The sequence below is a fragment of the Phragmites australis genome, chromosome 1, assembly GCF_958298935.1.
Source record: "Phragmites australis chromosome 1, lpPhrAust1.1, whole genome shotgun sequence".
Lineage (NCBI taxonomy): Eukaryota > Viridiplantae > Streptophyta > Magnoliopsida > Poales > Poaceae > Phragmites > Phragmites australis.
In genome coordinates this window covers 53,211,551-53,236,803 of record NC_084921.1, presented here as the reverse complement: position 1 = coordinate 53,236,803, position 25,253 = coordinate 53,211,551, and the positions used below count along the sequence as shown (strand labels likewise).

The 25,253-nt window shown below is 48.2% G+C and overlaps 2 protein-coding genes across 3 annotated transcripts; one reads left to right on the top strand and one right to left on the bottom strand.

Annotated features, from left to right (window-relative positions):
• Positions 1-9,686: 9,686 nt before the first annotated feature.
• Positions 9,687-15,333, bottom strand: LOC133927368 (uncharacterized). 2 transcript variants are annotated; one of them, XM_062373810.1, is made up of 5 exons: positions 15,217-15,333; positions 14,230-14,545; positions 14,033-14,111; positions 10,184-10,314; positions 9,687-10,104 (listed from the first exon to the last, which is right to left on the bottom strand). In XM_062373810.1, the coding sequence occupies exons 2-5, from the start codon at positions 14,497-14,499 to the stop codon at positions 9,871-9,873; spliced, it is 714 nt and encodes a 237-aa protein (XP_062229794.1). In that variant the 5' UTR covers positions 14,500-14,545; positions 15,217-15,333; the 3' UTR covers positions 9,687-9,870. The 2 variants fall into 2 exon arrangements, with proteins under 2 accessions (XP_062229794.1, XP_062229802.1); XM_062373818.1 differs by having other exon boundaries at positions 9,687-10,089.
• A 3,235-nt stretch (positions 15,334-18,568) lies between these two features.
• On the top strand, positions 18,569-24,552 carry LOC133927361 (sucrose-phosphate synthase). Its single transcript, XM_062373799.1, has 12 exons — positions 18,569-19,144; positions 19,875-20,104; positions 20,338-20,401; positions 20,496-21,188; positions 21,335-21,466; positions 21,566-21,697; positions 22,086-22,262; positions 22,341-22,394; positions 22,488-22,550; positions 22,683-23,636; positions 23,709-23,836; positions 23,952-24,552. Exons 1-12 carry the CDS (start codon positions 18,839-18,841, stop codon positions 24,238-24,240), a joined length of 3,222 nt encoding a protein of 1,073 aa, XP_062229783.1. The 5' UTR covers positions 18,569-18,838; the 3' UTR covers positions 24,241-24,552.
• The last annotated feature ends 701 nt before the right edge of the window (positions 24,553-25,253 follow it).

The window sequence follows — 25,253 nt, the reverse complement described above, 5'->3', positions numbered from 1 at the left end:
ATTGCTCCAAGAGCTCACCGAGAAATCCTCCGATCACCAAGACCGTCTAGGTGTTGCCAACCACCAAGAGTAACAAGCCTCAAGCTTCACTTGACAAAGACCAAGCCTAGACAACAGCTAGATGCACACTTGTTACTCTCCAAGCACTCAAAGAAGTCCTTAATCCTCAACTAAGAACTTAAAATGGACACAAGTGCTCCCTCTCTTGCCTCTAAATGACACACCAAGTGTATGAGCTGCTACAGGGTTGCAAGAGCAACTGTTGAAACCAACTGAGTGGGTATTTATAGCCTAGAGATCAAAAATTAGCCGTTGGCTAACCACTCTCATTTTACTGTAATCACCGGATAATCCGCTGGCTGTATCCTTAAGATCACCGGATAGTCCGGTGGGTTCAAACCCAGAGCCAGCTGTCACTAGCCGTTGCACGGCAACATTTGTCCGGTGATAAACTCCGGTGAACAACAGTCAACACCGGATAATCCGGTGAGTACAACTCACCCGACCCTTCGAATTTCAGAACCTTCTGCAAGAAATACTCCGGTGATATTTTTGCTACCACCGGATAATCCGGTGAGTTCAATTTGTCTGAGTTTCTTCACAACATTTCTCCGGTGGTCTGCCAGCTAAGTCACCGGATAATCCTGTGAACGTAATTTTCCACTGTGGCCCGAAGCAATGCTCTCTGCAAGAAATAGTCCGGTGTTCATATTATGCATTCACCGGATAATCCGGTGGGTACAAAATTGTTTTTCTCCGAAAATTTTCTCTGCTGGAAAAGCTCCGGTGGTCACCGGACTTTAAGCACCGGATATTCCGGTGTAACACTTCTGAAATTTTTCATATAATTCGGATGCCTCAATTAGTGTTTATCCGGTGAGTATTAGACATCCATCAGAGGATAATCCGGTGAATAAATGTTTTGTGAACTTGTCCAATTCAACTCTTTTTGAGCTCTAATTCCTTGATAGTTTCACCATGGACTTGTATGCTCTACCTAGTGCTAGAATTTAACAAGTGTGCATCATCTACGTCTAGACTCACTAAGTCAAGCTACTACTTTTAGCCCCCCTTTATAGTACGGTCAAAAGACAAAAAGAAAAAAAGGAGACCTATACTACTCTAAGTATCCTTCATCTCCTTTGTGATACTTAGAACTAGAAGATCCTTAGTCTTAAAGCATATGTCCTTTGATTGTCCATATAAGCACTTTTAGGGACCAAGATTAACCAAATGTCATTGTATACTGAATTTTTGATTCCCTTCAAAACAAATTGTTAGTCACAGTAATATGGTTGTCATTAATCACCGAAACACTTACCACTTACCTAGGGGCCTAGATGCTACACTAGATCCACCGTAACTGATGAGCCTGGCTCCAAGGACTCGGGCTGCTGTGGGGTGTTCACCATGAAGCAAGATCCAGACAACCCGGGGGTTGCAGAGACCTTCACGTTGCTGGTTCCTGCCGATAGACTCCAGGCCGTGTGCCTTGGGGGAAAATCGCCCTGGCAACTACATGGCCATCCAGAAAGTCCCCCTCCGTGTCGGGATGGTTTGCCAACCATCCCGTGCGTTCCTCTCTTTTTACGGAATGACCCAGAACCATCGGCAAGGTAAGATCCCTAATCAGGTAAAAGAGTAACCTGAAGCTAACAAGATATGAGCCCACTTTGAGCAGGTTCATCCGGAGGACAAAAAAAGGGTCTTCCGCTCTTCAATTTTTCTAAAAGAAAGAACAATCTCTTTTTACGGAATGACCCAGAACCATCGGCAAGGTAAGATCCCTAATCAAGTAAAAGAGTAACCTGAAGCTAACAAGATATGAGCCCTCTTTGAACAGCTTGTTTAAAACATCAGAAGACCACAGGTTGTGGACACGGTACGAGTCGTCTGGCAAGAAGGGCATCCAAAACTGGGGATGGACGAGCACAGAACCATAAAAGCCGATAGGTCGTTCATGATAAGGGGAGCGGGGGCTGGAACGAGCTCGACCCCACTAACTAGCGTCCTCCTCAGGTACATAGTTCAGTTATATTTTTTCCAATTATTAGACGATATTGCGGAGTATAAGGGCCTGCTAACTGGAATACGAGCAACACCTGTACAAGGGTTAGTATACTAACTAGAGATGAGGGACTCGCTACTGGGTGTAACCCAAGTACATATAGGGCGTCAGTGCTCGGGCCAGCCAACGACGATGCTCCAAAGTAAGAAAGCTAAAGCGATGCTTCATCAGCTTTGAAGTCTAGCACTGTCCCTCGCAAGGATAACTTCTTAGGCCGGTGAGCTGGCCCGTCTGGCCTCTTTCTTGCACACCTATCTTGGTCGGAGTCTTTAAAAAAAAAGATTCACACGACCACCCATTGTGGTCTCGGACCAACGTAGAAGGGATGCTCTGCTTGAAAATGAAGCACCAGAGGCAACACCTTTGGAGGCAACGCCTCCTTTAGTGCCGCCGACCTCGGGTGGCCATCATGTGGTCACCCTGTTTGATTCGGGTACGACTTGGATGGATCAGATCTCAATCTAACTTCATAAACAAGCAACCCCTGATGATGACATGTCAGCAGAAAAGGTCATACGACAAGCTCACAAAAATACTCCTTGGTAGAGGGACGCCTTTACCACAGAAGAAGCAACGACTTTTTACTAAAATATGTCACTCAGGAAGGGGGAGCATAGCGTTTCCTAACATCCTCAGAGGCATCAGTGGTGGCTGCGCTTCATACCGCTCTCTGGTCGGAAAAACGTTTCGATAAGGATTCTTTCGGCCCATGGACCTCCAGAATGCTTGAAAGCGGATGAAATGATGTGTGCTATGAGTGTACCATAGCCGATATATCAACCAACAAGCCCAAGCACCAAATAACTATGAACCACGAGACTCGATTCACCAGTCGGAGTTCGCCTGTCAACCATCTTCGATGGCCAACTACTCGGGTAGTGACCAAGTGGCGTGGCGAGAGGGTGATACAGACCCGAATGAAGAGTTTCGCGAACATGCTCTAAATCTGAGCATCCCAATGCCGATGAAATCCCAGGCATTTCCACGACCACAAGGTTTGGAACAGACACTAGTCGCGAGCAACCCTGATGCGGTCTATAGTTCCTAACCTGGCATGGTCAAGTTTGCCATGGAGGTCGGCCACAAATCACACAGCTCGCGGAACATCAGTTCTATATGTAAGGCCACTCGAAAAAGAGCCTATTTTCCTATTTTGCAGGGTCTTCCGGACGAGTGTGGAAACATGACTTGTAAGTCTTTTAAAGTTCTAGAAACTAGGCTCTCTATTTTGTAGGATTTCACGAATAGAAATAATTTTCCACCAAATTGTAAGTTTTTCCATTTCAAAGGCTTGATCGCCTGGTCGGAGTTTTTCTTCTTCCGATTAGATGATCGGGGCTAGAACTATTAGAATATGTGTTTGGTTCCCTAGCAGCCAATTTTTTTTTCCCACCCGATCGCTCACCTTGATGGGGTGAGAACCAGATGTGGCCACTCATGCAAATTCAAAGGTATAGACGCTCGTGGGATCACGATCACAAGGCCACGAGTCCCAATTTGGATCGAGCGTTGGTCGCCATTGAGGGGCTTATCGTGCTAAGGGCCACCCTAACGACCACGAGGCCACAGGTCCCAACCCAGGTCGAGCGTTGGTCGCCACTGAGGGACTTGTCAGACCAAAAGTCATCATGAGCACAGGAACCAAACTCGTGAGCGACTATGTCATCGAACAAAAGCAATCCACTCACGCAAAGTCAAAGGTATATACGCTCGTAGGATCACGACCACAAGGCCATGGGTCCCAATTCGGGTCAAGCGTTGGTTGCCATCGAGGGACTTGCCGTGCTGAGGGCCACCCTAACGACCACAAGGCCACAGGTCCCAAATCAGGTCTGGCGCTGGTCGCCGCCAAAGGGCTTGTCGCGCTAAGTCATCGCGAGCGCTTGGAACATAACTCGCGAGCAGTGCAACGTGATACCCCCATGCATAGCAAGCACTCCTAATCTACTCCCTACCCAAGCACAGGAAAAAACTTGCTTAAATAACAAGTCTTCTCATTACAAAGCAACCCCCGGGCAATACCCGAGGGCTAACGCTAACTTTCTGATCAGTATATACGGGACCCAAAAACATGTGGCAGGGGATCAAACCGAATAGTCCAAAAAAGAGAACGAGCGGCAGGCAAATATAGGTTAGCCTGACCTCGAAGCTCCTCCGTGGTCCTCGTAGCATCGACAAAGTCTTCAGAGACTACCAGGATAAGGTCAATGTCTAGAAAATGCTCCTGGGCGCGGGCCAAGGCAAGGCAAGTGCTGGTGGCTCCAACATCCAGCAAGTGGTCACCCACTGTCACGTGAAGCATGTCCTCGAGATCACAGGCCTCCTTGGAGGCCACCAAAAACCACTCAATATGATCGGTCACGGTGTTCCTGGGTGTCGGGCGGACCTGAATGCCGGTGGACCGAAGCAACGAGTCGAATGGGATAAAAGCCCGGCTAAGGCAATCATAGAACTTTTTTCGCGCCGCTCGTCGTTCTCCTTGACAATCTGCTCTTGGTCTCTCCGCGCCATGAGGAGTTCATCCCGAAAGCGGCTGAGGCGATCATAGAACTGTTCTCGCTACTGGTCGTTCTCCCTAGTCATTTATGCCAGGTCCCACCGTACCATAAGCAGCTCCTCCCGACAAGCTAGTCGACAAACAGGACAAGAGCCATGCAAAAGTCAGTTAATTAAAATTTTACTCGGCTAGCCTAAGACTGCATGTAGCTTGGACGGTCGAACCAACGTACCTTGGAGATCGCCCTACAGACTCGCTCTCTTGACCGCAAACCCCAACTCACACTCAACCACCGCCTTCCGAGTATGTTGGTCGTCGAAGTTGTCGATAAGCGTGGTCAAGGGCATGCTGCGAGCAGAGGGGCCGGTCAACTCTAACCGCGCTCTGTTTATGGGCGTGGTCAGGGGCTTGGAGTGAGCACCAAGTCAGACATGTCGTGGATTCTACGACCACAATGGCGACACAAGCTTATCAGAAAAAAAAGGCATCATCCAGATATATTACAAAACCAGAGTTACTGCCCAGTTCTTACTCCTCGGTGGTCTCCAACGTAAAAACAGACTACAAAATCTACAGCCCCTTGGCACTCCTGCTGCAGCTTCTCCTCAGCTTCAGGTCTGGTAGCCGCGACTCCCTCTCGAACGACGTCTAGATCAAAGTTGAGGTCACGACTACGGTAGCATCAGAGGACGTACCCTGCGGTCTCCCTCACTACCATCGCCACGTCCTCCGCGGCTCTCACCGCCAGGATACCAGGTAGCTCGGAAAACCTCTCCGGGAGAACCTTGGTGGCATGGGTCGAGGACAGGGTTGTTGGTCATGACTGTGGCTCAATGATGTCCAACCCAAGGTTCCCCAAGGGATCCGCCAACGCCTTAAAGGCATCCAGGAGAAGGTTGTGGGTGGTATGCTCGTTCGCCTTGAGCTGGAGGTTCTTGGCGGTGAGCGCAGCTTGCTAGGGCTGGAGCTCACCGTACTTCTGCTAAAGCACGAGCCTCGCCTCCTTCTCCTGAGCCAGTTGCCTCTCTAGCTCGGTGCACCTACTCGTCGTCGCCTCCTTGTCGGCAACTAGCTTGCGGACCGAAGCCAGGAAACGGGCGACCACACAGAGCAGGTTAGATTCTGGAACATGCTTCACGAGCGGCTTCATCGGCACATGATTCACGATTAGTGCTCCTGGGGCCAAGGCCAACACTAGAGGAGGGACCGGAACGCCCTGCTGTGGCACCGGAGGGGGAGTCACGAACGGGGCCGTAGGAGTGGTCGAGGGCCTGCAACAACAATTGAACCACGAAATCAAAAGAAGAATACGAACTTGGTGTATCTTGCACCAACCAGAGAACTCACCGTGAACACGGAAACGTGAGAACGAGCCTAGTCCTCGCGAAGCCGCTAGACCGGCTGTTCAAGGAGGATAGGCCTATGGAAAACACACGGACGTGCTTGAATGCATCCAGGGCAGATGAGTCCTCCGCCGGTCTTTTCCCCCCTAAGCAAAGACACTCGATCGGCAGCGGCCTGACCGCTCCTGGTCTGGGCAGAAGGGGTGTGGTCGAGGGATGTCTTGTTGGTGGGAACATGGTCGGGGTGAGGTTGGTTGGGCGACGCGGGTCAGCCCCTACTGGCCGGCTCCACTCTCAAGACTGCCACTCGCAACATCCGTCTGGCTCTGGGCAATCTGGCCACCTCTGCGACCAACTGTGCTGACTTCTGCAGTCATGGCCTCAGTAGTCACCGTAAGTGGAAGATCCTGCTGTAACACAAACTATGAAACCTCAACCCATGGGAAGATCAGGGATCAAAGAGTCTAAGAAAAATCCAGGCATACCATGCGACGGGCCCTCTCAGAAGGTGAAAGATCGCATAGCAGAAAAGTGTCTCGCGGAGGTCCATTCTTCCTCGCAGCGGCCGCCATTAGGAGTTTGACCCGCTGGTCGATGACATCGTCGGCCAACTCTGAGATAAGGAAATACGTAAGATATCATACGATCAATAAACAGACACCCTAAAAAGGGATGCGATGTTACTTGTGGAGCTTTCCCGAGTGACATCATCCCTCCTGGTGTACAAATAGGCCGGGTGCTCTCTCCTCCGCAGAGGGCATAGCCGGTGCTTGATGAAGTCACGGACGACATCTGCTCCCGTCAACCCGGCGTTCACGAGGTTCTTGACCCGAGCCGCGAGGACCAATAGCTTCGTTGTGGTCGTGGGGGTGGTTCCCCGATCCTCGTTGTACTGAGCCAATCCACTCGGCACACGAATATGATCCATGGTGTCCTCGGTCTTAAGGTAGAGCAGTCCTCCCTCTGGCCCGACCACGAGGACTTAAGACCCGTCTCAAGGTATGCACCGGCGAGGCTGTCACGGAGACGAAACCCGTAGCTTTCGGTGACCAACCTGGCCACCGATCTGGCCATGTAGAAGTACCTGAACAGATCGAGGCACGGCTCAACCCCGATAAAGTTCTCGCACATGTGAGCAAAAATGCTCAGCATAATAATGGAGTTGGGGTTGAGATGGAGGTGATGGACGTCATAGAAGGAAACAATGGTAGTGAAGAACTCGGAGAAGGATGGCATGAGATCTGCCAGGAAGAAGGAGGCAAACAGCATGATCTCCCCTCATGGGGAGCAGGCGTGTCCTCCCCAGCACAGTACCCAGAAGAAAGGCGGCGAGGGAGCAGACGGCTCTCTTACATCACCTTCAGCCTCGTCTCGGTGCATTTCGACTTGGGAAAGTTTGGCTCGTTGCCAATGCGCGGTGCCATGGGATTTCTGGGGAGGGGAGCTATAAGGAAAGCTCTGATGGAGAAAAAGGCAATGAGTGTTGGGCTCTAGGGCTTGGTGACTGGGGAGATGGCAAAAAGTTTCATGGGAGCTTTTGGCTATCCAATTTATAGGGCCAGTGCGATATCCCAACCGCTGCGAGCCCAGCCGTTTTGGAATTCAAGAGGCCGCATGGAGAACCAAAATCCTCTTAGGTCCAGCGGCAATTAAAGTATCTCTCTCCCATGATCCTCTCCCACGCACACACCTTCCTTTTTTCTCTCTCCTAGGATTCTCTCTCATCGTATGTTTAACCTCCCCTCGGGATGTGGTTTTTTGAGCCAACCACAAAAGTATACCATGTCGCCAACCACTTCCTGGGCGAATTCATGTTCACTCGAGGCCCAAATGGTACGACTTGGTCCGACCACGACTACATGACAAACTGCTCGATCTACCGTATCCACGCGGGAGCTTAGGGGCTACTATCAGTGTAAAGAATAATAGGGTCCTCTGGTTGGGGAACCCACAGTGGTCAAATATTAGCCTTTTCTACACGTTATGATTGGGCAGGAGTATGGCCCCCCGGCACGTCCAGCCAGCGACCACGTGACCAGTTTCTCCAACCAGTCCCCAGGTCTCAGAGGGAAACCCCGCGACCAATTTTCTCTAGTCATGGGGCATGTATGTGCCTAATCAGTCTAATTTCATTACAATTTTTCTACTCAAGTGTTTTAGGTCTCAGAGGGAAACCCCGCGACCAATTTTCTCTAGTCGTGGGGCATGTATGTGCCTAATCAGTCTAATTTCATTACATATTTTTTCACTCAAGTGTTTTCTCTTACCCAGGTCGTCCTTCCAGGCGGGACCTAGGCGTGGCTAGCACAGGCTTGCCGTGTCCCGTCCCATAGCATTAAACACTATAGGATGGCCTGATAAGGCGTGGCAGTAGGTTTTGCAGGAGCGCAGGCGGCGCATGTGTATGAGACCTGGCATACCAGACAATAAAGATGACACAGGCGTGGGAGCGATGGCACAGACCCTGCAGACCGATAGGGCAAGTGGAATGCAACCACTCGTAGTAATGATGGGCATATGTTAGAAGGATTAGCTAGATCTAGGTCTAGCTTGGGTCCCTATGTAAGTCCTCTCTCCCTCAGATATATAAAGGGAGGGAGACACGGAGAAGAAGGTAAGTGTGTCCAGCTTATTCAGGCCTATATCAAAAATACATAGTATGTAGGGCTATTACCCCACGGGAGGTCTGAACCTAGATAACCTCCGGTGTTCTTGAGTTTATCACACGCACGCAGCTAGGACATACGACCCCAGGTCACGGATTATACGCCCATCGTCAGTTATACCCCGATATCATTGTCATAGTCAATCCTCGACAGACATGATTACGATTCTGGAGACGTTACAAAAATAGTGTCATTATTACAACGTTTAACTTAAATAAATAGAAAGGACATCGAGATCTTAACCAGAGCACACTAGCAATCGACTGAGGGTCCACCAACCTAGCAATCTTTATCTTCATATGTAAAGTACTCTGGTTCTCCTTCATTATCTAAGCAATATTTTAGAACACATTTATATGAAAATAACAAGTATAAGTACATATTATCCTCTATAAATATGAGAAATAAATGACATACCAACTTAAATAAAGGAAGGCATCACGGGTTTGAGTGAGGTGATTAGGAGTCAAACAAAAGCCTGCGGTTCAGCTGGTATGGTATTGGACTAGTTCTGATGCGTGATGAACATCCCCGGACCAAGTTTTTCTACTTTTGTTTCTGTGCTGCGAGCCACAGCAATAGGCTGACGCTAAAACCTCTGTTGGAATCTGATTATTGACTTGATTGATGGCTAGGATTATTTGACATAGCTCTAGTTCTAGATTTGGTAACATCTTTTTAACTAGGTTGGTTGGTTTTCACAGGAGTAAATCCAGACATAATGGTAACTGTTTGGGTAATTTCGATTTGTGATGCTGGTCGAAACCTAATGTGCCGGATCATGTAACAAGCACTTCTTCCGGCCCACTGGAGTCCTAGGCCATGACGACAATCCAAGCCCAAAATTTCACGGCAGCCTACCCCCAGCAAACCTCAGGGAATCACTAATGTGAGGTGACAAATTCCTTTCCCCTTCTGAAACTTCAGATACGTTCCATGGGCAAGTTTCAGGGGCTACACTACACTACACCTACACGTTAACATGCAGCCACGTTCTGGAGGATGCAAACGGCACCACCGATACAATACAAACTTCACATCGCATCACAGACCCAAACAGAAAGACAAGATACCGTGTCACACATTAAGACGATAAGAGGCATCAATATCCATAGGGAATGCTGGGTATACTTTACTGATGATGCAGCTTGGTACGATGTCTCAAATGCCGACGCCAAAATCACTTGTTAAATTGTTGGAATACTCTATGCCTACGGTAGTTCAACATACAATCGCCATAGGGCCAATGCGGAGGTCAGGTGCTGCAGAACTGATAGCAAAATGACCGAAGCGGTTTTACTCCGTCGTCGGGAGGTACACCCGGTGGTAGTTGCTCTTGTTGAGCTTCCTCCGGCAGGTAGGGCACTTCTTCTGAGCCTGAATGGAAGCCTCGATGCATTTCTTGCAGAAAATGTGACCGCAGATGGTGGATGACGCGTCCGTCAGCTCATTCATGCAGACTGGGCAAGTGAACTTTGGTTCCTTCGTTACCTCCTTCACAGGTTCAGGGGGTGCCTGGATCAGCATTGGCTGCATTATTTAATCAAAAGTCGCAGAGCTCGTAATTCCTGTCTTACGGTATTGGTGAAGTAGACAGTAGAGTTTTTACCTTGATGCTAATGACTTCAGGTGTGTCCAGTAAACTTATTACAGGGCAGTTGTTGGATGCTCTCGGAAGCTCATGCCTACGGTTTATGCCGAGAGACAGAAGTGTGTTCACATGCTCATCAAGAGCGTCCCCTAGAAACAATGCGACATGCACCAAGTTACCAAATGGGAAACAAAAAGACGAGTACATGAGTCTCCTATCACATTTCTACCTGCTTGGCATACTTAAGCCAAATTAAGTACAAGATTCTCCAAGGACAATATTTAACACTACTTTTCTAGGAATGGAAATGGATTCTTAAGAATAAGATTTAATTATCTAATCACTTATTGTATATTCAAATAATAAAGTAAACAACAATTGTAAGCAAATCTAAACCTACCAAAGCTGGGGAAAAAAACCGCTCTGTAGGCACCCCGCTTTTGCCAAAATGATCCATTGCCCATATTGATAACCAGTACTGCATAACGCAATCTAGAGAGGTTTGAGTGCATATGCTCATGCTATTTATCTTCTAGTGGATCAACTGTCAAGTCGGCATAACCAGATTCTTTTTGTCAAGTCTTACAATCAACTTACATCCATGGAAAGACATGTGATTGCACTACAATGTTGTGCTTTACTGCTAACTTGCTAAGTGAACCAAATGTGAAAGATATCACCCTGTCATGGATCAAGATCCAGACCATGGCCCAATAAAACCGGCCGGCCCAAAAGCCCACTCAAGGGTACTGTTCATAAGCCCAAAAGCCCACTTGCAGTACCATGAACAGTACCATGGATACTTCCTCGGCGATTAAGTAGATTAGAGTTTCCCAGAACTTTCGAAATTGTAATAGATTACTTAGGAAACAAGTTAGCAGAGATAAGCAAGAATTAAAAGAAAAACACTTCTTCTTACCGCCCAAGTGCCAGGCCGACCCTCGCTTTCTCTCTCACGTCGCCGCCTCCCTACGCCCAAACCCTAGCCACCGCCCATCGGCGAACTACATGGTTGCCATCCCCCTCCTCTCGTCAAACAACCACCATTACATCTGGTATCAGAAACCACTCTGACGTCATGGATTTCGTTGAAGAGATCGATCATGCAGTTAACTCAAGATCTACATACGCAAATACGATCGTGAAGAACTGCATTGACCTCGATAACGACAACCGTGGGCATGGCCTCACATGAACAGTCCCATGGCACTGGTCGTCGGGTAAACAGTACCCTTGGTACTGTTCGTCATGTGAGCAGTACCCACATCGATGTTCTGTCTGTGAACAGTGCATATGGCTCTCCGATTTCCTCCGATCTTCATGCTCCACTCATCACCGATCCTACACCTTCATCATGGGATTTTTGCAGGCAATTTGAGGAATTTCGTCGCTAATACCGACAATATGAGGATGAGTTGTTCACCGTCCTCAACATTCCTCAGGATCCAAAGGAGACGCCTAAGCATTCTTCTCCCTTACCGCGCCGACCGCCAGCCTCAGATACCTGTACCAACAAGGATGATTTTTAGCAGGCTGCCTCACCGCCGACAACCGTCATCCTGCCAGGTGCCATGTCCCATCATCAAAGCTTCATCGGAGGTCATGACCAACACTTCTCGACGACCACCGACTGATGAACATTTCTGCAACATTACCTACACGTCGAACATTAGTGTTCCCTCTACGCCGGTCTTCCACCCTATCTCGACGCCAAGCGGTGCTACCTATGTCTCCCTAGATGGTCAGATCGCGCACAAAGAAGAACCTATTATTATGGCAGCCCCTAGTGTTCAGGAGGAACACACGGCTGCTAAACAGGATTTTGTGATGTGCGCGGTCACGACGTCCCTCACTGAGACTTATGGCACTTCAGCAGCCGCGGACTCTCGTTTGCCACCTGCGACCGACTTGGAAATCACGCCTGGGGCAGTAGGCCCTAGAGCATATCCAAATGCTGACACCATAGGATTGTTGCCGATCAAGCGTCTCACTAGAAAGGAGATTATGGAGAGGTGGTGTCTCAACCTTTTCCCTTATTGTGACAAGAAGTTTAGCGACAATCATGATTCCAAACACCTATTCTTCATCGTGGTTGGTCACGACTTCATCAATGATGACCCACATTGCACGGCACCACTAGCAACAACAGTCCGTGACGTTGTTGCAGGCAAGACCAATGACACCCCGCTCCATGGCATGGTGTTCCAAGGTCCAGCCGGAACAGCCTACAATGTTATGACGATGGGAGCTACCAGTTCTTCCAGCAACCATGACTTCGTCAACACCAAGCCGGGCACTGCTACTCCAACATCCACTTCAAGTTGCGAGGATTACTCCGTTGTCACCTGCCGCATTCCTACATACACCGGCGGCCACACCATTGCACGGCCGATTGATCCTGGTGGACCGAATGATGTGGCTGTCACCAGCTCCTCCATCTCCACCATGACCAATCTGGCGACCACGATTGCTCGACCTCCATTGCATCCAACAGTCATCAACGTTTAGGAGAAACACACATCCACCCTTCCCGTCCACACCATCTACAACAAGGTCGTCGACTCGTCACGCAACATGATTTGGAGATCGTTGTTCCACCAACGGCCCTGCCTACAACCATCGTGTCACCAATCTCTCCCATCCAGATGTTACGCAACGCACCAACCTTCACCTGTCGGCCATTCACCGCTCTTGGGATGATCCTCATCGCCTACCTGCTTGCCTCGTTCCCATGGGAACCAGAAGGATCGTGTGTTGCGTGCAGGATCTCCAATTCCCCTACCCAACATTTGACGTACTACCAATGCGTGATAGATATCAACATCCACAATGTACACATTAATTTTGTCTTGCAGGAATTCAACAACGAGCACAACAACAATGTACATGGATTTCAACGACATCTCCAGCACAAAACATGACGTCGTCATGATCCACATCTTCATCACACTCATCGCCGAGTCTACCTCCTTCACCTACATCAATGGCGATGCAATCATCTACATGCTCCTTCGACTCCACGCCACCGACGTCATCATCAACACAAGGCAAATAGAGTTCTTCATCAACCATCTCTAGCCCTCCCTCGTCACGCCAAGGAGCCGCATGAGAGCCTTAACATGGGGCTTCCTCAGGCTTCAACCATGGCCCTCACCTTGCCACATGCGGAACTTTTCATGCCCATGGCCCAATAAGACCGGCCAGCCCAAAAAAACCACTCACTGGTACTGTTCATGCCCATGAACTTTCCATTAAGTAGATTAAGGTTTTCTAGAACTTTCCAAATTGTAATAGATTACTTAGGGACCAAGTTAGTCTCTCTACATGTAAAGAGAGGCAAATTATCAATAAAGAGATAAGCAAGAATTAGAAGAAAAACTTTTCTTCTTGCCAACCAGATGCCTGGCCGACCCTCGCTTTCCCTCTCTCACACTGCCGCCTCCCTACACCCAAACCCTAGCCGCCGGCAAACTCCATGGTCGCCATTCCTCTCCTCTCCTCCCTCCAATAAACAACCACCATTACACACCCATAATCAGTAAGATTTTGCTGTTACATGAGCAGCTAACAAGTGGCCACATCAAAATATAGCCTTCTAAATATACCACAATTAAGATTACTAACACATATACCACAGAATTTTCAATACTTAGAAAGTTAAAATGTAAGTTACTAGGCCAAAAAAAGATGGAAAAAGAAAATTCACCTCAACTACTAAGAAAATGAAGAGGCGAGCAGGCCAGCAGAACAAAATGAAAGGTTACTAGATGTGTAACGAGAATTACAAACTTTCATTTAAAAAAAAAACCTAGGTGGTTCTATGTCACAGTATGGGTCAAGCGGTTCATGCTTGGTATGTAATCAAACCTGCTGGTCCAGGGTTTGTTTCAGAATCGTCATCAATTATCACAGTAATGTGTTCCATCCTGGTCGACTGTTGTCTTGCCTGAAACATAAAGTCATAAAGGCAAACAACTGGATCGTCAGTATTCCTTCTCAAACAATAATATAAAACTAAAAGTGGTGAAAAAATTAGACACCAGAACCAGGCACAAGGCACATACATGAGGGAGTGATCTTGAAGGATAGATCACAACATCATCATCGATGGCTTCTACATCAATGGGAAAACTATGCATGCCAATGTGTAGCCCATTAGCAGCAGGTGGCATACTGCTGGAAGCCTGGCTGTGTGAGACAGGCATGCTCCCAGAAGGTAAACTCCCCTCACCAGCCCCTTCAGCTGGGGCCGAGTTCAGGTCCAGAAGCTGTGAATGGGGCTTCATAGTCCGCTGCCTCTTCGGAATCCGCCTTGTGACACCATTGGAGCTCATAGTGTCCCAATAAAAAAATACTGGCTTGAGGGAAGCTAATAGAACGCTGTATGTTTACAAACTTCAGCATCAAGTACAAGCACAGCTATAAAAGTTTCTGAAATATTAAGAGTAAAACAGATGCAATAATGTTCTTGACAAAGCATGGTTCGACCGATCTCCCATGATATAAAAAACATAATAAGATAATCAAAAGGAGCAAAAGAGACAGAATCTAGAATAATAGAACCATCTTTTATCCCTAATCCCTCTTTTCCCCAGAGCAGACATAATGGCACACATGGATACACAATTGAAAGAAATTACACCCAACGGCGATGCAAACCTCTAAAAATCACCCAAAAAAAACTGCGTACTCTCCCCACCTAATCGATTCTAACCAACAAAAAAATTGAAAAGGCATCCTTCTGTCCAAATGCCTTCCATAAAGCCCCAGGCACCATTTCCAACCTAACGGGGCCAAAGAAAAATCGCACCTTTCTACCGCTTTCCCCAATTCCCCAGCCCTAACCATTTGGGCCAAGAGATCCCCGAAATCCCCTCCCAAAACCCCGTCTTCCGCCCATAAATCGTCCTGAACCCCCCAAATCCGAGCATGATTTCTGTATTTCCTCGGCCCCCAACTCCATCCGACCCCAAAAAAATCAGAAAAATTGGGGGAAAATACCACGGCGTACAGGAGGATACAGGGATCACCGGACGGGAGATGAAAATTACCACGAAACAATCGGACGCGTCGTCTGGGTCGCGAGGACCGACTAGGGTTCGTGGTGCAGGCGGGGAAGAAGATTCGTTGTGTTTTTTTCCTACTCCCGCCGACCATTTCGCGATTAAATAAGAGACCGGACGCGGACAGTGGCAGGGACGGCTGTTACGCGGGGCCGTGCACCGGGTCTACGATGGATTCATCCTGGCCGTACGACCGCGCCATGATTCGTGCGCATGCGGTCCGGTCCGTGCGCTCGGTGCAAGGAAGGGGGCGACCAGATTGGGTTCCCCTTCGCGTGAGGGGGCGTTGAGCGACGCGGTGGAGACATGGTGACGTCGGCGCCTACGTTCGAAATGAGTGGGGCAGTTTGGGTGGGTGACATGTGGGCCCGGGGCTGTGGGTTTAAGTGTACAAAGTGGCTAAGGTAAACTTTGCAAGGACCGATTTCTTTTTACGTTTGACTTTGAGGTTCGTTAGTGTTACCTTATTTTCAGTAGGTTTTCAAATTTTTATATCAAATTGAAGCAGTGGCTAGTAAACATTGCAAGGAGCGGTTTCTCTTTATGCTTAGATTGCTAAAATATAATGTTTAAAATTTGTTGGTGTTACTGTATTTCTAGTACATTTTGAAATTTGGTATCAAACTGAAGCAGCCAAATAAAATTTGCAAGGACCGGTTTCTCTTTATATTTGGATTGCTAAAATATGATGCTTGAAATTTGTTGGTGTTACCGCATTTTCAATATGTTTCCAAATGTCGGTATCAAACTGAAGCAGTAGGCAAGTAAACTTTGCAAGGACCAATTTTTCTTTATGTTTGGGTTGCTAAAATACGACACTTGAAATTTGTTGCCATTACCGTTTTCAGTACGTTTTCAATTTTTTTATCAAACTAAAGCAATAGCCGAATTTCATAGGCATTACTAATATTCGACTTCAGTTTACATTAATATCAAGCCAAATATGAGTGTATAAATGGCTTTTCAAGTATCTAAGCTTTTGTTAACCATGATTCTTGTATGAAATATCATGTATCAAATCAGCTTTTCCATGTACTTGCCAAAAAAATACTAGGTTGTATAATTGGTTTTTGGCTGACATGTGTATTTTTGACCAAAGGCTTTTTTCCATGGATGGAAATTTTGTGCGTGTTTTCATGTGCAAGTTTTAACCATATCATTTTGATGGCAGGAGTTTGACATATATATATAGAAGTGCCATCGCCGCTTAAGCGGTTGCATAGAGAGTGGAGCATGCATGACAATATAGTACATATTTAGGCTACAACTATATTGGCGTATGCGATCATTTGATATATGATGACAAAATATGCATTCTCATTTGGGTTACCCAGTTATCAACACAGTTGGTGATGCCTTTTTCTTCACCTCTTTAGCGAGTATAGATGGAATATAGAGAACATCAATCCATCTAATAGTAGAAATTATTACATATTATCTTCTGAGCTAAGGAACTAGTAGACCGAATGATTTGAATTGGCAGAGGCCTTAGCCCAACTTCTGATCTCAGTGGGGACCCCTATAGGTCACCAAAGCCACACCCCAATGGGTCATAGGCTACCACTAGTTCCTTAATGTCACTGTGACCTTAAAAAACTTAAATTTGTCATATATTCCATACATGTCAACCATCCCACACATCGCATAGCTAGAACACATGTGTTGTCCTGCCACTGCCATTCATTTTATAGTTGGGACATAATAATTACCTTAAAACATATTACCATGATCAAATGATTCTCGTGGAGGTTGTTTGGAAGTTTTAATCCCATATAGTAACTGGTAACCTAGTTGGGTCGCAACCCACGATGTGCCATAAATGAGAATTGTGTAGTCTCTATTACACACATATACCATGTATCAATCCAAATCAACAACGGATTTAAACCTAGGCATTGCAGAGATATAAAAAATATACACATAAGTTGACATGATCTTTCTTCTATTCTTCGGGAAGACATAGTTAGCACTTATCTTCCTTTCAAAAAGAAAAAGTTAGCACTTATCCGAAGTTGTCGGGTCGGAGGTCTGACCAGAAGACCGGAGCCCAGAAGAAGAGGATTCATGTGGCCCGGCCCGCTGACGGTGCCACTTTCGGCCATACTGGTGGGCCTTGACACTATAGAATCGGATCATTTGAGGCCTGTTTAGATGTCGACGCCCAAGTCATTCGGCCTGTCGTGGCCCACGAATCAATCTGGGCCACGTACCAGCAAACACATTGTAGCACACGAGTTCTAGTTCAGTGCATGCCGGAATATGCTGTGAATATTCCGAAGGGGGCGCCTGCTTGACGCAGACGACGGGAGGGAGGACGATGCAACAGGGGCAAGAGGGCGGGCCGCGACGGCGAGCGGTTTTGTCCCCGCCCGATCGACCGCCGAAACGAGCCAAACGGCGACGTCGGCGCGCGCTTTGGCGTTTGCTTGCCCGTTTCCTTCTCACCGCACGGCCATGTCCCTCCTCATCCTACGTGCCATGCCCGTGGATATTAATTAATACTGCGGGGACGTGGGGTGCCGCGGCCGCGCGCGTCACCGCAGGACATGCGTTCGGCGGCCGGCGGGCGCTTCATGCATTATTGCCTTATTGGGTGGTCGCAGCAGGGATCCGTGCGGGTGACGCAGCGCGTCCACACACGTAAGCATCATTCGCGCCCAAGAGCGAGCGTGCCGGTGAAAGCGCGTTTTTTCAACACATAATTCTCCAATGAATGTTAATGAAATTTTCGGTTTGTTACTTAAAAAAATTATGATCATTTATATGTTATCAATTTAGTTTTTTAATCTCTAAGTGTTATTGTCGTTGTAACAGAGGTAACGACAGTAACAGAAGATGGAAAAACTTTCACGACAGTAACAGGAGATGGAAAAATTTTCATTACTGTCAACTATGTTACGAAGATGTTGACACACATAAAGAAAAAAAATTAAATGATAAAATGAAAGAAATCATAATTTTTTTCAATAGTAAATCAAAAAATTTGCTAACATTTGATAGCACACCGAAAATTATCTCTTTTTTCTACTCCGTGCTGGCGCGCGTTCGCTCATACGGTTGAGATCCGAGAGGATCCTCCTTCCTAACGGAAAGGCGCGTGATAAAAGTGAAACTGTAAAACCAACGTGTGCTCGAAACGAAGCGCTGGGCCCAGCCGGCCAGCCGTGGCCAGTCGCTGACTCACGGGGCCCACGCGCGGAATAGGCCAGCCTGCAGTTCACAATCGGGCCCCACGGGCGCCACGTGTCGACCATCACGCGCCACTCTGATCCCCGCGGCCCTTCCTCTCCGCCGCTCGCAACTGAAGGCCCTACAACCGCGGACGCAGCCGGAGTGCATGCACGAACCTTTCCCTCCCTCTCTCTCTTCGCTTCTCTCTCCTCCTCCGCTGGTGACGCGTACGTGCCCGCCTTTTTCTCTCTCTCTCTCGATCGGTTCCACTCCATCACTTCCAATCCCTCCCTCACCACGCACGCCGCTTTCTTTCTCCCTGCCGCGCCAAAGAAGGAAACGAAGCAACGGCCAAGAAGAACCCGCGCGGGAGAAGAGCACTCTACCTCTTAATGCTCCTCTGATCCGAGAGCACTAGAGCCGGAGGGAACAGTCGGCGATGGCGGGAAACGAGTGGATCAATGGGTATCTGGAGGCGATCCTGGACAGCGGCGCGGCCGCGGGTGGAGGGGGAGGCGGGGACCCGAGGTCGCCGGTGGCGGGGGCGTCGGCGAGCCCCCGCGGCGCGCACATGAACTTCAACCCGACGCACTACTTCGTGGAGGAGGTGGTGAAGGGCGTCGACGAGAGCGACCTACACCGGACGTGGATCAAGGTCGTCGCCACCCGCAACGAGCGCGAGCGCAGCACGCGGCTCGAGAACATGTGCTGGCGGATCTGGCACCTCGCGCGCAAGAAGAAGCAGGTCTGAGTTACTGTTTCTCTGTTATCACGGCTTTTTTAAGTTCTCGTCTATGAATTTGTTGTATTTCTCTCTCCAATCTCTGGCTCTTTACAAGTATCTTTCTTTCTCGTGTCCCTTTTGATTTCCTGTTGGTTGATGCCTTGGTGGCCCTGTCCGTAGCGTGTTTGGTTGGATAGCCCGTCCAGCTCGCTCGCTGGCAAGGCTTGCCAGTGTGACAGCATCGAAGAGCAGTTTTTTGCCCCGCCAGGCAAGGCAAGCGGTGGCAAAATGTCTAAACGCGCCCTTAGTTTGGAGTGTTCTTGTCTCTGGAGGGAGATGCATGTATAATTAAAGTTCATCTGGGCAAATTAATTATCTGAGAAAGATTCTGATCGTTGCTTATGAACGCTTGTCTACGAACAGCATTGCTTAATTGATGCGTAGCGCTTTCAGAAATTCAGAAATGTGTACTTAACCGATGTCTTCCTTAAATTCAGAAATATAAATAAAGTCTTCCTTAAATTTGAGTTGTGATTCCCCTGTCAAAAGTATGATCTCTGTAGTGTGTAGCCTGCACCATGACAGTTACGATCTACTCATGGTATCAATAGTGGCCGTTGAGTTTGCTTTCCCTTTTCTTTTTGAATTGAACTGGACTGCACCTATGCACCTAGCCAAAGTCACTGTTTTGCCAGTGAGAACAGAGAATTCTGCTTGTTTGCTGATGCTTCTGAATTTTTGGTGCGAGCAGCTGGAGCTGGAGGGCATTCAGAGGATGTCCGCACGGAGGAAGGAGCAGGAGCAGGTGCGCCGCGAAGCTGAAGACCTCGCGGAGGACCTGTCGGAAGGAGAGAAGGGGGACACCCTCAGCGAGCTGGCACCAGTAGAAACGGCCAAGAAAAAGTTCCAGAGGAATTTCTCTGACCTCACCGTGTGGTCTGACGAAAACAAGGAGAAGAAGCTTTACATTGTGCTCATCAGGTCTTATACTAGTTACTTACTCATTGCCTCACTCTACCTGATGCTAAATTGCTAGAGTCAATGTTCCATAATGAAGTGGTCATAAGATGATTCAGCCAGCCATAGTTGCCTGCTATTTGTTCTAGTACACAGTTTACTGGAGTATCTGAAATCTTGAACTTTCTGTAAAGAAAAAGTTATTTGCACAGTATCCTTGTAAGTTTCACAATTTCTTTTTCATTCTTGTTTGCTAGTGTGCACGGTCTTGTTCGTGGTGAAAACATGGAACTAGGTCGGGATTCAGATACCGGTGGCCAGGTAAACAGCATCCATCTTTTAGCTCGGAGAAAATTACCCTTTTGTTGAATCAAGCTTTCCATGGCTGAGTGTGATTGTTCGTCGAGTCTCGCAGGTGAAATATGTCGTCGAACTTGCAAGAGCGCTCTCGATGATGCCTGGCGTGTACAGAGTGGACCTCTTCACTCGTCAGGTGTCTTCTCCTGATGTGGACTGGAGCTACGGCGAACCAACCGAGATGTTAACCTCCGGTTCCAATGATGGAGAGGGGATGGGTGAGAGCGCGGGGGCGTACCTTGTGCGCATACCGTGTGGGCCAAGGGACAAGTATCTCAAGAAGGAAGCCCTGTGGCCTTACCTCCAAGAGTTCGTCGACGGAGCGCTCGCGCATATCCTGAACATGTCCAAAGCCCTGGGAGAACAGGTTGGCAATGGAAGGCCAGTCTTGCCTTATGTGATCCATGGCCACTATGCCGATGCTGGAGATGTCGCTGCTCTTCTTTCTGGTGCGCTGAATGTGCCGATGGTGCTCACTGGTCACTCACTTGGGAGGAACAAGCTGGAGCAGATTCTGAAGCAAGGGCGCGTGTCCAAGGAGGAGATCGACTCAACCTACAAGATCATGAGGCGTATCGAGGGCGAGGAGCTGGCCTTGGATGCGGCGGAGCTTGTCATCACGAGCACAAGGCAGGAGATTGATGAGCAGTGGGGATTGTACGATGGATTCGATGTCAAGCTCGAGAAAGTGTTGAGGGCACGGGCGAGGCGTGGGGTTAGCTGCCATGGACGTTTCATGCCTAGGATGGTGGTAAGTATTCAGAACTCAGTTGTAGATAGCAAGTAGTGTAAGTACTGTTCCACATCTGACAAATCAGGTATTTGAGCTGACTCATGTGGTAAATAAAAAAATTATCCACACATTTGATCTATATTTCTGGACAACTTTTTCCGCAGGTGATTCCTCCTGGAATGGATTTCAGCAACGTTGTGGTTCAAGAGGATATCGATGGAGATGGTGACAGCAAAGATGATATTGTCGGTTTGGAGGGTGCTTCACCGAAGTCGATGCCCCCAATATGGGCTGAGGTTGGTGCTTGATTTTGTATTCCTCCACAGACCTACAAGAATTTCCTTCACAGTGATCGCAAGTCTTAAAACTCGCTGCATGACAACTGCTTGTCACAGGTGATGCGGTTCCTAACCAATCCTCACAAGCCGATGATCCTGGCTTTGTCAAGGCCCGACCCGAAGAAGAACATCACCACCCTTGTCAAAGCGTTTGGAGAATGCCGCCCGCTCAGGGAACTTGCAAACCTAGTAAGCAACAGTTAGCCTGAAGTACACTCATTCCTCGTAACTAGATTGCAAACCTACCCTACGCTGTTTTTGTTCTTTCTTGAGTTTTAAACTGGTGAATGTGGTACTCTTTTAATTCCGTTATCTGTGGTAATGGAATCCAGGGGCAACCCTGTTATGGATTTTTTTTTGAATAATTAAGGTCTTTGCTGTTTCTATAATCAAATGCCACGGGCGCATGTAATCGCTTCTCTTATTAATACATAAGCTGGCAATGTTACGGGTTTTTCGAAAAAAAATAATCAAATGCCAGATGTACGATTACCATGTTGGAAGGCTTCTCATTTCAAGTAGTACTAAACAAAGTCTGCAATGAAAACCAAGTGATAGAACTTACCTCTGTTTTCAGACTCTGATCATGGGGAACAGGGATGACATCGATGATATGTCTGCTGGCAACGCTAGCGTCCTCACCACAGTCCTGAAGTTGATCGACAAGTATGATCTGTACGGAAGCGTGGCCTTCCCCAAGCATCACAATCAGGCCGACGTCCCGGAGATCTACCGCCTCGCGGCAAAAATGAAGGTCTGCTGCATGTCATGATCTTTGTTTCAACTTTGGCAGCTCACACTCAATTTAAAAATCGCTGGTTGTTCTGTGCAGGGCGTCTTCATCAACCCTGCTCTCGTTGAGCCGTTCGGTCTGACCTTGATCGAGGTCAGCTTCTGCTTCAGTTCTATGAACATCACCTGGCACATTCCTATAGCCTTAAAAATCAAAAATCAATTCTGAAAAATGTATGGCTTTTAGGCTGCGGCGCATGGGCTCCCAATCGTCGCCACAAAGAACGGCGGTCCGGTTGACATTACTACTGTAAGCATCCATACTTTCGTGGATCCCATGTTTGAAACACACTTCAATACACTGTGCTGGAGCACAAGCGTGTTATTAGTAAATGCACTTGTGGAGAGAATGTGTAATTGTGTGTGTGCATGGCACTGGCAGGCACTGAACAATGGACTGCTTGTGGACCCGCACGACCAGAGCGCCATCGCCGACGCGCTGCTGAAGCTGGTGGCCGACAAGAACCTGTGGCAGGAGTGCCGGAGGAACGGGCTGCGCAACATCCACCTCTACTCGTGGCCGGAGCACTGCCGCACGTACCTCACCAGGGTGGCCGGGTGCCGGATAAGGAACCCGCGGTGGCTGAAGGACACGCCGGCGGACGCTGGCGCCGAGGAGGAGGAGTTCCTGGAGGACTCGCTCATGGACGTCCAGGACCTGTCTCTCCGTCTGTCCATCGACGGCGAGAGGGGCTCCCTGAACACTACCGAGCCGCCGTCGTCGGACCCGCAGGAACAGGTGCAGAGGATCATGAACAAGATCAAGCAGTCGTCGTCGGCGCTTCCGCCATCCGCGTCCTCGGACGCCGAAGGTGCCAAGAACGCAGCCGAGGCCACCGGCGGCGCCGTGAACAAGTACCCACTCCTGCGCCGTCGCCGGCGGCTGTTCGTCATCGCCGTGGACTGCTACCACGACGACGGCCGCGCTAGCAAGAGGATGCTACAGGTGATACAGGAGGTCTTCAGAGCGGTCCGGTCGGATTCCCAGATGTCCAAGATCTCGGGTTTCGCGCTGTCCACGGCGATGCCGCTGTCGGAGACGCTCCAGCTTCTGCAGCTCGGCAAGATCCCCGCGACCGACTTCGACGCGCTCATCTGCGGCAGCGGCAGCGAGGTGTACTACCCCGGCACGGCGCACTGCGTCGATGCCGAGGGTAGGCTGCGCCCCGACCAGGACTACCTGCTGCACATCAACCACCGGTGGTCCCATGACGGCGCGAGGCAGACCATAGCCAAGCTGATGGCACAGCAGGACGGTTCAGGTGTCGCCGTCGAACAGGACGTGGCGTCTTGCAACGCGCACTGCGTCTCGTTCCTCGTCAAAGACCCCCATAAGGTTGGCAAATTCGTTTACATGCGTGTCCTTAATCGGTTGCTCTCTGAAACTGAATTCTCTTTGACTTGTTAGGCGAAAACGATCGACGAGATGAGGGAGAGGCTGAGGATGCGAGGCCTCCGGTGCCACATCATGTACTGCCGGAACTCGACGAGACTACAGGTTGTCCCTCTGCTAGCATCAAGGTCACAAGCTCTCAGGTAAGAACCGAGCATAGACTGTGTAACGTCATAACGTGACGATACTGTAGCATTTCCAACAGCAAAAGCTGTAAATAGCCTGACTGTCAGCCTGTTACCAAAAATTCAATTCTAGGTATCTTTTCGTGCGCTGGGGCCTATCTGTGGGGAACATGTATCTGATCGTCGGAGAACACGGCGACACTGATCTAGAGGAGATACTCTCCGGTTTACACAAGACCGTGATTGTCCGAGGCGTCACCGAGAAAGGCTCGGATGCGCTGCTGAGGAGCTCAGGAAGCTACCACAGGGAAGATATCGTCCCGTCTGAGAGCCCCTTAGCTGCTTACACGCTTGGTGATCTGAAAGCCGACGAGATCATGCGGGCTCTGAAGCAGGTCTCAAAGACTTCCAGCGGCATTTAAATTTGCCGCTGGGAAGTCTGTTCTCTGATATCTTCACTACATAATCTTATGAACAGTACCACGAGTGTATATCTTGCAGTGAGATAACTAGGACACTGCTAATTCTACTGGTGGCTCACATGATTGTGAACAGCAATCAATTAATACTGTAGCCAGCGTCTACAGTATTTTTACTGTATTCCTCAAGTAGTTTGAAGCACACATAACAAGTACATATTCAGAATTGAGATGATTTGGAACATTCTCCCAATGAGTGTGCAGAACCTAAACAAGAGAATATATTGCTGGATATGAACCGACATAATTGGAACATTCTTCTGCAACTTTTAATTTACTGCAAACTCAGTCAAAGGAAACAGGATGCTCATAATCAAACTAACCAGTAACACGCATTATGATCTGCAACCTTTTCCCTTAATACCCCTCCATTATCTTTTGATTACAGGCCTATAATGTGTGCAGTAAACCTGTTAGAACTTTGACCACTGATAAGTCATGATTTTTGTAACAAAAGTGACCTGAAAAATTACATTAGTAAATTTGTCATCGATGGTACTTCGTTGTCCTTACTATTTTAACAATCATCACTAATATATCATCAGAAAACTGAAATTTGTCATCGATGGTACTTCCGTGTCCTTACTATTTTTAAAAATCATCACTGATATATCATCAGAAAAGTGACAGTCAAAGACATGCACTGTCAGCTAGAGACAGTGCTGATATCCTTAAAAAAAACTAGTACAAGAGAATTGGGGGAATGATAGATTGATAGTCAACCAATTGCTGAATTTTGTAGTATTCATCCTTTCTAATTTACAGTAAGATAACAAATTTGTAGTATTTATCTTTTATAAAATACAATTATTGCAGTCTCTGCCTCCCCTATTGGTTATTGGAGGCATTATTTGCCTTTGACTTACTAAAATTTCTATCTCCAAATCAAGATCGTACTGAAACTGCCACAATTATACCCCCACCCCTGCATCATCTCCCGAGAGGAGACACGGGGG

Bases quoted from the DNA above. Each gene is read 5' to 3' on its own strand.
- LOC133927368 (XM_062373810.1), bottom strand. From the start codon at position 14,499: ATGAGCTCCAATGGTGTCACAAGGCGGATTCCGAAGAGGCAGCGGACT. The intron at 14,112-14,229 runs GTATGTGCCTTG...TTTATGTTTCAG, and splicing joins CTTCAAGATCACTCCCTCAT to GCAAGACAACAGTCGACCAG. The intron at 10,105-10,183 runs GTAAAAACTCTA...TAAATAATGCAG, and splicing joins CTGAAGTCATTAGCATCAAG to CCAATGCTGATCCAGGCACC.
- LOC133927361 (XM_062373799.1), top strand. From the start codon at position 18,839: ATGGCGGGAAACGAGTGGATCAATGGGTATCTGGAGGCGATCCTGGAC. The intron at 19,145-19,874 runs GTCTGAGTTACT...TGGTGCGAGCAG, and splicing joins TCGCGCGCAAGAAGAAGCAG to CTGGAGCTGGAGGGCATTCA. The intron at 20,105-20,337 runs GTCTTATACTAG...CTTGTTTGCTAG, and splicing joins CTTTACATTGTGCTCATCAG to TGTGCACGGTCTTGTTCGTG.